Below are 12,866 nucleotides of genomic sequence, written 5' to 3'. Positions count from 1 at the left end.
GCCTTCACCATCACGTCCTCCTCCATATGTCTACAAGTCTCCACCATCACCTTCACCATCTCCTCCACCTCCCCATGTTAATAAATCTCCACCACCACCATCTCCATCACCTCTTCCTCCATATGTTTACAAGTCACCTCCACCTCCATCACCATCACCTCCTTCTCTGTATGTATACAAGTCTCCACCACCACCTTCACCATCTCTTCCACCTCCTTATGTTTATAAATCTCCATCACCTCCACCTCTATATGTCTACAAATTGCCACCACCTCCATCACCATCACGTCCTCCTCCGTATGTCTACAAGTCTCCACTACCACCTTCACCATCTCTTTCACCTCCCTATGCTTATAAATCTCCACCACCACTATATCCATCACCTACGCCTCCATATGTCTATAAATTGCCACCGCCTCCATCACTATCACCTTCTCCTTATGTCTACAAGTCTCCACCACCACCCTCACCATCTCCTTCACCTCCTTATATTTACAAATCACCACCACCACCATCTCCTTTACCTCTCCCTCCATATGTTTACAAGTCACCTCCACCTCCATCCCATCGGCCACATCCTCTTTACTCACATAAGTCACCTCCTCGACCATTCAAGTCTCCTCCTCCATCTCACCTGGCATATCCACCATATGTCCACAAATCACCTCCTCCGCCATCCAAGTTTTCCCCAACTCCTTATTATTACAAATCACCACCACTGCCAAAGTGGCATTAAGTTCAATCCAACCCCTAAATTAGTTTGATTTGCTACACTAGTAACCACGACCCTTGGATTTTATGTATGGTTGAAGTTCTCAGCATTGTATTTAATTTCTAGGAACAGGTGTATCCTTCTGGACAATAAGAGCAAGAAATGGATATCCTTAACTTGTGATCCATAAGTATGAACAACCAGTATCATTTCCTTATGTAAGCATTGTGTAAGCCTGGAAAATACTCAGTTTCGACCTGAAAGGAATTATATGCCTATAATTTGATATCTTGAATGAATAACTTCCTTAAGCGGTTTTATTATTATTATTGTTGCTGTTATGTACAAAGCACATTGATCCTAAAACACTCGGAGACACACATGTAGTCCTAATGGCTAAAATGCTAAAATTTAGCTATTGTTTTAAAATGCGAAGAGGTTGGCGTGTAGTTTAGCTGTTCTTTTAAAATGCTATAATTACAGGCCAAGAACAAAACAAAAAACCAACCATAATAGATCAGAACACCTATTGACAATCGATCACTCAAGTCTCAGAGAAAAACGAGTAAAATTTAAGGAAATATACCGAAGGTGTAAGGAGTTAACACAATATCTCAGTAATGTAAAGAGAATCTTCATTAATCAACTACTTTTACCCAAAATAATAAAAAAATTAATATATATTAATGAAGAGTGTGCGAAAGTGTACTCTAAATATCTTATTATTGGATTAAAATGCTAAAATGTGAATATAAATAATAGAAATTAATATGCATTCTTGAATTGAGTTTCTATTTACTTTGGAATACTTCTAAACAGATTTTTATGTTTAATTTCAAAGTTTATAAAAGAGCAAGCCAAAGCTCAATCAAATTCAAAAGAGGTCTATCATGGAGTTTGAGAGCAATTTGGATCAAGAAAAAAAAGAAACAAATCACAAAAAAAAAAAAAAAAAAATTGCAAGAAGTCTAAGTCTGAAATTTGCTAGGAGACAGATTGTACATATTTTAGTATTTTAATTGTAACTTTCTGCTCATATATCGGATTGATACAATTCTTAATGTGTTGGAAAATTATCTTAAAGGGCTATAAATTTGTCTCTAATAAAAATTTCCAAATTCGAACTCCTGAAACACATGTGGCTGCCAAGATGAGTCTTAACATTTAGGCATTTTTTTATACGGGAATCATGAAGACATTAGGTTTTCTTTCTTACCCTATTTAAGTATCAGAACTGCTACATACAACCGAAATGCACAAATGAGATGCAATCGGCTGTGCATGGCAGAGAAAAAGAAAACAAAAAAGTAAAAATGAAAAAGAAAAAAGTAAAGAAAAGGCCAAAGTAAAGCCTTCTTTCGTCAAGTTGCAGACCAATGCTTCTTTGAAGCAGTTCGTGCAAGGCCACAGTCCAGATTTAATAGGATTTTGAAACATTTCTCCACCAAGAAATAGAAAAAGGAAACCAAGTTTAGCCTTCACAATTGATATATTAAAAAAAAAAGAAAAAAAAGAAAACAGACATGCTTGGAATTTCCAACGAGTGTTGTGGATCTGGTAGAATGCTGTCCAGTGGCGAAAGCGGGAGTAGAAGTAGATGGAGAAGAAGCACCAGCTCACATAGGTGTAGTTCTAGACTCAAATTTCCCTACAGATGTTGATGATTTCTGACCAGACTTACCTCTCTAGAGTCGGGGTCAAAAGAAATTCTTCAACAGCTAGTAAAGTTGCTAATGGATTTATTAGTACAACATTAGATGAATTTTCACGGAGAGATTTCTCACTTCGGGCTTTACATATACGCAACTTGAAAGGATGAGACAATGCACTCAGTCCAAAGGAAAGAAGTGCACTTCCACTAGATGACATTGATGAATGAATCAACATAACAGGGAAACGCTCCAAGGAGGAAAGAGCATTTTGAAGCTTTTGAACCAAGACAATCATAGGAGCTACAGTTTCTTCATCAATATTGGAAGGAAGTACAATAGCAATAAATGATTTGAATCTTCTAAGTTCTTGTTGGCGAAACTTGGGAAGGTTAACTTTTGATATTTTCTCCTTAGAAAAGTAGTTCCGCAAAGCGGCAATAACACTAGTGGAACGCTGCGTTTGTTTCCACCTAGACGCTTGTTACACGGGCATTTCTCCATGCGGTTGTAACAAGAGTTTTTGTATAAGTATATCATTAGCATGAAACTTGGAGGAAGAACCAGCAACACCGTGGTGAGAGGACGGATTGAAGAACGAAGAGACGAAATTAATTTCTATGGCTGCCGTTTGTTTTATTTTTCTCTTGAGATTTTTGTTGCCAATTTATTTATGGGTAACTAAATTCTCAAGTAGGGTTAGAGATGAACTTGCACATTAGATGGTATTTTTAATTTATGTATTTGATTTTTAATTATTAAAACTCTTTTATTTTATCATTTTCAATTAATTGTTGATGTTTTCTTCTCTGAATAATCATTGAATTTATTCTGTTTATGTATTCAGTCATGAATTTTCTATTGAATGGATTAGTTCTTTGATTATATTTGAATAAATTATTTATCTATGTTGATTTAATTCTTTACTGCAATATCTCTCTCTGAGTATATTGTCGTTATTAGATTATCTCAATAGTGATAATAATTTACGTATTTTAAAAGTGGTGAATGATTTTTCAAAGGGTTATATTTGGTTTAATTTTGGTTTATAAATCTATACCTTCCGATTGAGAATTTTGGAAATTGAGTTTCTAATTGAATTAAGAATAATTAAAATATCATATTTGTGCAAAAAATTTCAAACGCTTTACTATTCGTCAAATTTGAGTATTTTTTTCGTGAGTCACTTTGCTTCACTTTAATTTGCATTTAAAAATAATATTTGTTTTCCATTAATCATTTAATATTTTTCTTTGTTCCTTCTGCTATTCTTTTAATTTATCTCTCTGTAAAATCAACACTTTAAACCTGTGCTACAACTACTACATTAATCTTTGGCATAATCAATTAGCATTTAAATTGGTTATATATATAAGTACAAATTTTCGTTATCTGTAAATTTTTATTAACATTTTTGAGGTTATAATTAAGATTTTTCTCAAGAGAAGAGTTTGTGAGCTTGATTTTTGGAAGCTTGTAAATATTGTTAACGCGTCATGTTTAACAAAAGAGTATTGCTATGTTTATAAAAAGATTTTATAAAAGTACACTCACAAATTAATAAAATTTATGTCGTGATATATTAGGATCTATTTTACAATAAAAATAATTTTATAATATGACATATTATTTTAAGCCATGTCACTTGTGAGTTTACTCTAAAACCTTATCATGTACCTAATTTTTTTAAGGAGCCCACAAATTTAGATCATTTGCCCCCCAAGACACAACTTTTAGCACATTAATCTCATTTTGAAATATTTTTGTCTGTTAACAATTTTTTGTATCAGTTATTTTTTTAGATCTCTAAAGTTTCTTTTGTTTTCTCAACAACTTTTTCATACTTGCACCTTTATATATATTTGTCATTTATGAAATTTCAAATTCTCATGATACTTTTTTGATAGGTAGAATAATGATCTATCGAGCATTTGAATTGATGGGTGCATTTTTTCTTTTGTTTTTTTGTTTTTTGGTTTTCCCTTAAACATTAAGAAAGGCACTGAATTTTTTTGTTTTTTTTGCTCCAACAATCTCTCACTCAATGAGGGTTCGTTTCCTTCCTTTCCATCATTCAGTAGGATAGGATGCTTCTGACTTCTAGTCAATAGCTTTTCTCCTCCCATCATTTAGTAATTATGAATGGAAACCCTAGCTAGCCTTAACGGGAGAAATTGATGGAGCAATTAAATTGTTTAACAACTTTATTTTTAGTAATTACTTCTATGCCTAGGACAAGAAGTACATTGCACTTACAAAATAATATGCAATTTTTGTGCAAGCTCTTTAAAAAATCAAAACTTATCATAATAAAAATTGATGGTGGTAACCACCCCGGTCCCCAAGCAACAGCTAGAGAACCGCCCTTTCATGTTTCAAAGTTTTATTTTTTAATATTGTGTAATCTAGTGTAGATTTGTCTATTTTATCATTCAATAGAAAGTTGATGTGGGAGGCTAGGGTGTAAAATTAGAGGGATCAACACCACATCTTGATTTAAGTTAAATTCATTAATATTAATATTATGTCAACAAAGTTGTTATTATCAAACTACTTTATAATTAGTTAGATTAGAACCCTTATTGAAGAAGATAATTCCATGATAACTAAACTTTATAAAACTTGATAAAAGTTTGTGGTTTTCATCTTCAGAAACCCCTTCTTTAATAAGAGGTTTAATAAGACTTGATAAAGGAGATTTTCCTTATCTTCGGAAAAGTCAATAAGGCTGGGAGGTTTTTAATTTTCTTATCATGAAAGGTTTTATTTGTTTATGGTTTACTTGTTCTGGAATTATTTGCATGTATAGTTTCTTGTTTTCTATAGTAGTAATTGTTTTTTAACACCTGTGTTTGGTTTTGTTGCATATTTGTTAACCCTCAAGTTTCTGATTCTTTCCACGGTATTCTTCCGTTATAAGTGAGGGATTTATTAATAAAATTGGGGTTCCGTTCAAAAAAAAAAAAAAAAAAATTTATAAAATCGGATATATTTTTGTGGGTCATTTAAGGACTATATGATTAACATGCTAGTATTGTTACAATGACGCTTTAAGAGTAGCCATAATATCTTAACAAGAATTGTCACAAAGAAATTTTTATCAAGAATTTTAGCATCTATGGTGATGTTTTATCGTTTTATTTTGAGTCAATCTAATGATAACATTGTATAGAAAATGTGATAAAGTTGTGTTTATACAGTCTTCGAAATTTTCACTTTCTAATGGAGAGGTAATTATTCAAACAACTTTACTTTCCATGCTTGAGTTCATGGAAATTGTTAGTGTATATCGAAGTATCTTAAGTTTGCCTCTATTTTATCTTGTTATTTTATTTTTTTTTGTTTTATTTTTAAAGTTTCTGATCTCCAATTGAGCCTTTTTCTTAGTCTCACATTAGAATGACTCATCACAACTTTTAAAGGCTTGGTTTGGATAGTAAATTGAGATGCGATGGTTTCTGAATAATAGTGAGATATTTGAGTTGAGATGAGAATGACAGTCACTTTTGCGTACTCCTTACGTATTCTACTGATTGATTGGCTGCTTCACCTTTTTAAATATAAAATAATTTCTTTGGCCAATCACATTAATGGAGTGCGCAAAAAGTACAAAAAAGTCACTATATGAAGCAGAACTCATTTTAGTTTAGTATTTGAAAAAGCTTAAATTGTTTTTTGTATTTTATTTAGAAGTTTGAGAAAGTTATAATGATTAGGTAAAAAAGTTGAAAATTTAAAATTGAAAAGTGTTTGTGGTGTTTGCAGGATATTAAGATGAGATGAAATGAGATGTGATGAGATAGAAACATCTCTCTATTCAAACCAGACCTTAGTGCTTTATAAATAAATGTGTTCCACTAGAAATTATAAAATTAGAATACATGCGCGCACACGACACCTAACACTGATGCTTTTGGGGAACTTTGTGCTAATCTTTTTTGACAACAATCCTATATATAGATATGATTGTTTAAACTAAAAGAAGTGTCTTTTGGTTAATGAAATTTTCTATTTTTATTTCAATTGTTGTAACTTTCATTAATTGTTAGGATTATTTGAACTTCAATGAATGCTACTTTAACAATATTCATTAATCGTTTTTATTTTCTTAATAAATACTATTTTGTTCAAAATTTTTGAATTAATTTTCTTTCTTCTTCAGTCTTATCTATTGCTACAATATATTATTCTATTTTAATAATAGTATATATTCAGTAATTGGAATATGCACACTATTTGCAGAAATGTTATATCTTGATAACAATATTATTGGGTTCCTTACTGCAAAAGCCATTCTTGAGTGGGAAGTAATATTTTTCTAAGAGACGGATTTGCAATCTTCTAGCTTACTGTCTAACTAGATAACCACTCTCTTTGACTAACCTCTTTCATTTTTTCAACAGAAATTATGTAATACGATCAAGAGAGATATTGAGAGACAATGGCATCAACCATTGATCGATTCATATATATTAAGAAAACTAAGACTAGATAGATGGCCCAATCAATGAAAACTAAGAAAATGCATCTACATGCATTGAGGAACAAATATCATGTAACGATCGTTTCATTATATCAAGTCAATAAAATACATTTATATATTGCACAAGAGTTGCCAGGCATATCATATCTCGATTGTCCTGAACAGTTACCTAGATTGGAATTGAGTTACAATGATATAAACTAAAGCTCGATAATAGAGTCTGAGAACTTCAGCAACAATTATTCTTTTATTAGTTTATAATAAGGTACCTACAAAAAAAAAAAAAAACAAATAGTAAACATTATCATAATTATCACAATTAATGATGGGTAAAAGAAAAGAAAGGAAAAAAAGACAGTTACACACTTACATAATCTCATAGAAATTGCGATTTGTTTAGTAAATGATGTGAGGTCTTAAGTACTTGTAGTCTTAAGTACGAGGAGATGAGCCTGATGGTGGAGGTGGAGATTTGTAGCGGGGTGGAGGTGGAGATGGAGAAGGTGGTGGGGGAGATTTGTAGCGGGGTGGAGGTGGAGATGGAGAAGGTGGTGGGGGAGACTTGTAGCGGGGTGGAGGAGGAGATGGCTTAGGTGGTGGTGGAGACTTGTAGCCGGGTGGAGGAGGAGATGGCTTAGGTGGTGGTGGAGACTTGTAACGAGGTGGAGGAGGAGATGGCTTAGGTGGTGGTGGAGACTTGTAGCGGGGTGGAGGCGGAGATGGCTTAGGTGGTGGTGGAGACTTGTACCGGGGTGGAGGAGGAGATGGCTTAGGTGGTGGTGGAGACTTGTGCTGGGGTGGAGGAGGAGATGGCTTAGGTGGTGGTGGAGACTTGTACCGGGGTGGAGGAGGAGATGGCTTAGGTGGTGGTGGAGACTTGTAACGGGGTGGTGGAGGAGATGGCTTAGGTGGTGGTGGAGACTTGTATCGGGGTGGAGGAGGAGATGGCTTAGGTGGTGGTGGAGACTTGTAACGGGGTGGTGGAGGAGATGGCGTAGGTGGTGGTGGAGACTTGTAACGGGGTGGGTGAGGAGATGGCTTATGTGGTCGTGGAGGCTTGTAGCTGGGTGGAAAAGGGGATGGAGGAGGTAGTGGTGGAGACTTGTAGGGGGGTGAGAGAGGAGATGGTGGAGGTGGTGGTGGAGACTTATAACTAGGTGGGGGAGGAGAGGGAGGAGGTGGTGGTGGAGATTGCAGTGGTGGGGGTGAAGATCGTGGGGGTGGTGATGGTGATTGATGAATATATGGAGATGGAGCTTTTAATGGTGATGGGGATGGTGAAGAAGGTAATGATGGGGATGTGGATATGGATGGAGATGGGGACGGAGATAGAGAAGGAGAGGTGGATGAGGATGGAGATTGAGATGGCAAGGGTGGTGGTAGTGGAGTTACAGATGAAGATGGGGATGGAGATGGTGAGGAGGACGGAGATGGAGATGGTGAAGGTTGTAATTGTGATTCATTGACCTGTGATGGGGATGGGGATAAAACTTGGGATGGAGATGGGAATGGTGGTAGAGATGGAGCTGCAGATGGGGATGGAGATGGAGAGGATGATAAAGATGGAGAATGGGCTGGTATGGGTTCATTGACAGGGGGTGTGAATGAGGATGGTGATAGATATGGAGGTTTTGGTGATGATGGAGATGAAGATGGGGATAAAGATGGAAAGTGAGGTGAGGATGGGGATGAAGAAGGTGGTAGTAGTGGAGATGTAGATGGGGGTGGATATGAAGAAGAAGATGGAGGTATGGATGGGAATGGGGATGTGAAAGGAGATGGAGAAGGTGGTGGTAATGGCTCATAGACAGATGATGGGGATAAAGATGGAGATGGAGACAATGGTGTTAGTGATGGGGATAGAGAAGAAGACGGATTTGGAGATATAGGTGTGGATGATAATGGAGAAGGAGAAGGTATTAGAGGTACTTCAATGCTAGGTGATGTGGATGAAGAAGGTGGTAGTAGTGGAGATGTGGATGGGGGTGGATATGAAGAAGAAGACGGAGGTGTGGATGGGGATGTGAAAGGAGATGGAGATAGAGATGCAGAAGGTGATGGTAATGGCTTATAGATAGGTGATGGGGATAAAGATGGTGACAATGGTGGTAGCGATGGGGATAGAGAAGAAGATGGATTTGGAGATATAGGTGTGGATGGTGGTGTGGATGATAATGGAGATGGAGAAGGTATTAGAGGTGCTTCAATGCTAGGTGATGGGGATGAAGAAGGTGGTAGTAGTGGAGATGTGGATGGGGGTGGATATGAAGAAGAAGATGGAGGTGTGGATGGGGATGTGAAAGGAGATAGAGATGGAGATGCAGAAGGTGATGGTAATGGCTCATAGACAGGTGATGGGGATAAAGATGGTGACAATGGTGGTAGCGATGGGGATAGAGAAGAAGATGGATTTGGAGATATAGGTGTGGATGGTGGTGTGGATGATAATGGAGATGGAGAAGGTATTAGAGGTGCTTCAATGCTAGGTGATGGGGATGAAGAAGGTGGTAGTAGTGGAGATGTGGATGGGGGTGGATATGAAGAAGAAGATGGAGGTGTGGATGGGGATGTGAAAGGAGATAGAGATGGAGATGGAGATGAAGAAGGTGATGGTAATGGCTCATAGACAGGTGATGGGGATAAAGATGGTGACAATGGTGGTAGTGATGGGGATAGAGAAGAAGATGGATTTGGAGATATAGGTGTGGATGGTGGTGTGGACGATAATGGAGATGGAGAAGGTATTAGCGGTGCTTCAATGCTAGGTGATGGGGATGAAGAAGGTGGTAGTAGTGGAGATGTGGATGGGGGTGGATATGAAGAAGAAGATGGAGGTGTGGATGGGGATGTGAAAGGAGATGGAGATGGAGATGAAGAAGGTGATGGTAATGGCTCATAGACAGGTGATGGGGATAAAGATGGTGACAATGGTGGTAGCGATGGGGATAGAGAAGAAGATGGATTTGGAGATATAGGTGTGGATGGTGGTGGGGACGATAATGGAGATGGAGAAGGTATTAGAGGTGCTTCAATGCTAGGTGATGGGGATGAAGAAGGTGATAGTAGTGGAGATGTGGATGTGGGTGGATATGAAGAAGAAGATGGAGGTGTGGATGGGGATGTGAAAGGAGATGGAGATGGAGATGAAGAAGGTGATGGTAATGGCTCATAGACAGGTGATGGGGATAAAGATGGTGACAATGGTGGTAGCGATGGGGATAGAGAAGAAGATGGATTTGGAGATATAGGTGTGGATGGTGGTGTGGACGATAATGGAGATGGAGAAGGTATTAGAGGTGCTTCAATGCTAGGTGATGGGGATGAAGAAGGTGGTAGTAGTGGAGATGTGGATGGGGGTGGATATGAAGAAGAAGATGGAGGTGTGGATGAGGATGTGAAAGGAGATGGAGATGGAGATGAAGAAGGTGATGGTAATGGCTCATAGACAGGTGATAGGGATAAAGATGGTGGCAATGGTGGTAGCGATGGGGATAGAGAAGAAGATGGATTTGGAGATATAGGTGTGGATGGTGGTGTGGAAGATAATGGAGATGGAGAAGGTATTAGAGGTGCTTCAATGCTAGGTGATGGGGATGAAGAAGGTGGTAGTAGTGGAGATGTGGATGGGGGTGGATATGAAGAAGAAGATGGAGGTGTGGATGGGGATGTGAAAGGAGATGGAGATGGAGATGAAGAAGGTGATGGTAATGGCTCATAGACAGGTGATGGGGATAAAGATGGTGACAATGGTGGTAGCGATGGGGATAGAGAAGAAGATGGATTTGGAGATATAGGTGTGGATGGTGGTGTGGACGATAATGGAGATGGAGAAGGTATTAGAGGTGCTTCAATGCTAGGTGATGGGGATGAAGAAGGTGGTAGTAGTGGAGATGTGGATGGGGATGGATATGAAGAAGAAGATGGAGGTGTGGATGGGGATGTGAAAGGAGATGGAGATGGAGATGAAGAAGGTGATGGTAATGGCTCATAGACAGGTGATGGGGATAAAGATGGTGACAATGGTGGTAGCGATGGGGATAGAGAAGAAGATGGATTTGGAGATATAGGTGTGGATGAGAATGGAGATGGAGAAGGTGGTAGGAGTGGTTCGATGCCAGGTAATGGGGATGAAGATGGTGAGGGGGAAGGAGATGGAGAAGGTGGTGGCGGTGGCTCATTGATAGGTGATGGGGATATAGATGGAGATAGAGATGGTGGTGGTAGTGGGAATGTAGATGGAGGTAAGGAAGAAGATGGAGTTGGAGATAGAGGTGTATATGAGATTGGAGATAGAGAAGGTGGTAGTAGTGGTTCCTTGTTTGGTAATGGGGATGAAGATGGTGAGGGGGAAGGAGATGGCGAAGGTGGTGGCAGTGGTTCATTGACAGGTGATGGAGATATAGATGGAGATGGTGGTGGTAGTGAGAATGTAGATGGAGATAAGGATGAAGATGGATTTGGAGATAGAGGTGTGGATGGGAACGGAGATGGATAAGGTGGTAGTAGTGGTTCGGTTCCCGGTAATGGAGGTGAAGATGGTGACAGGGAAGGAGATGGAGACGGTGGTGGCAAGAAGGATATAGGTGAGGATGGAGATGGAGATAGAGGTATGGGTGGGAATGAAGATGGAGAAGTTGGTAATGGTGGTTCACTACTAGGTGATGGAGATGAGGATGGAGATGACGATGGAGTTGGTGTTGGTGGTGAAAGAGGGGGAGGTGATGATGATGGTGGAGGAGGAGATTTAGAAACATAAGGAGGAGGCGGAGACTTTTGGTTGTCTAGCTGTGGTGGAGGAGGGGAGTTTTGAGAGTTTGGCATTGGTGGTGGTGGGGACATTTGGGAATTATGTGGTGGTGGTGGTGGAGGCGAATTATTGTTGTATGGTGGTGGAGGTGGTGGAGACTTATGATGTTGATGGCGTGGTGGCGGAGGAGGAGGAGACTTCTTGTAGTATGGTGGTGGAGGTGGCGGGGATTTACGACGACTTGGTGGTGGAGGAGGAGACCTCTTGTAGTATGGTGGTGGAGGTGGTGGGGATTTCCGACGACTTGGTGGTGGAGGAGGAGACTTCTTATAGTATGGTGGTGGGGGTGGTGGGGATTTACGACGACTTGGTGATGGCGGAGGTGGGGATTTACGATGACTTGGTGGTGGTGGAGGAGACTTCTTGTAATATGGTGATAGTGGAGGTGGTTGTCTATGATTGTGGAATGCTGGTGGCAGGTTTGGGACCTTTATTGGTGGCCGTCTTATTTGGTTAGTGGGTGGAGAGTGGACGAAGTTAGGCTCGTCAATGGCTGCTACTACATTGGTGGCTAACAAGAACAATCCCAATGCATAGAAGAGGTAAAGCCATAGATTGGCCATTTTTCGAGCCAACACTTGAAAAGTCCCACAAAGCCTTGAGAATATATTCAAGTACATGGGAATGAGCATCAAAATGCTCTCAATTTATAGAGATCAGCCATCCCTTTAGAGAGCATTGCATGCATTTTGTTTAGCATTGTGTACGCATGAAGTTTCCATCCTCTAACTAGCCTATTATCTACCTTTGATTTTTTGGCCCTCCCATTTTTTCTTCTTTAAAAATAAATTGGGGTTGATGGAATATGGCACCCGCCTCTAAGCATTACTTATGTTTTGAAAGTCTACATAGTAACAATGGAGGTAAGTTTGAGTTTGAAAACAGGGAGGGGTTCGATCTCAATTTCTTTATAAACTTTACATTTTCATTTAAGTGTTGGCTTGTGTTCGAAGGAAAATTGCACTGAAGATTGATGGGAGTTTATAGTTTATACAGTCCATATATAATGGCATGCAGAAAAAATCCACTTGTTAGAACATTTCCCAATTCCTATGGACAAACGTGTCCCATATCACTCTTAATACTCTATTCTGCACTATAGCTAAAACTATCCTAGAATTTCCCTTGAACTTTGGCTTCATTCGGTTCAAGATCCTCAAAAATTCTTGTCTAGATTTGATGGTTTTAAATAGAAGAGAGATACATACATCAAGT

The 12,866-nt window shown here is 38.7% G+C and overlaps 1 protein-coding gene across 2 annotated transcripts; it reads right to left on the bottom strand.

The window, feature by feature from the left end:
* Positions 1-6,912: 6,912 nt before the first annotated feature.
* LOC122292437 (proline-rich protein 36-like) lies at positions 6,913-12,279 on the bottom strand. Of its 2 annotated transcripts, XM_043100795.1 has the most exons (3): positions 7,362-12,279; positions 7,215-7,316; positions 6,913-7,113 (listed from the first exon to the last, which is right to left on the bottom strand). In XM_043100795.1, the coding sequence occupies exons 1-2, from the start codon at positions 12,269-12,271 to the stop codon at positions 7,277-7,279; spliced, it is 4,950 nt and encodes a 1,649-aa protein (XP_042956729.1). In that variant the 5' UTR covers positions 12,272-12,279; the 3' UTR covers positions 6,913-7,113; positions 7,215-7,276. The 2 variants fall into 2 exon arrangements, with proteins under 2 accessions (XP_042956729.1, XP_042956728.1); XM_043100794.1 differs by having other exon boundaries at positions 7,215-12,279.
* Positions 12,280-12,866: the final 587 nt, after the last annotated feature.

The sequence above is a fragment of the Carya illinoinensis genome, chromosome 13, assembly GCF_018687715.1.
Source record: "Carya illinoinensis cultivar Pawnee chromosome 13, C.illinoinensisPawnee_v1, whole genome shotgun sequence".
Classification (NCBI taxonomy): Eukaryota; Viridiplantae; Streptophyta; class Magnoliopsida; order Fagales; family Juglandaceae; genus Carya; species Carya illinoinensis.
The sequence above is the reverse complement of the archived record's forward strand: the minus strand, read 5'-3'. Positions and strand labels throughout refer to the sequence as shown.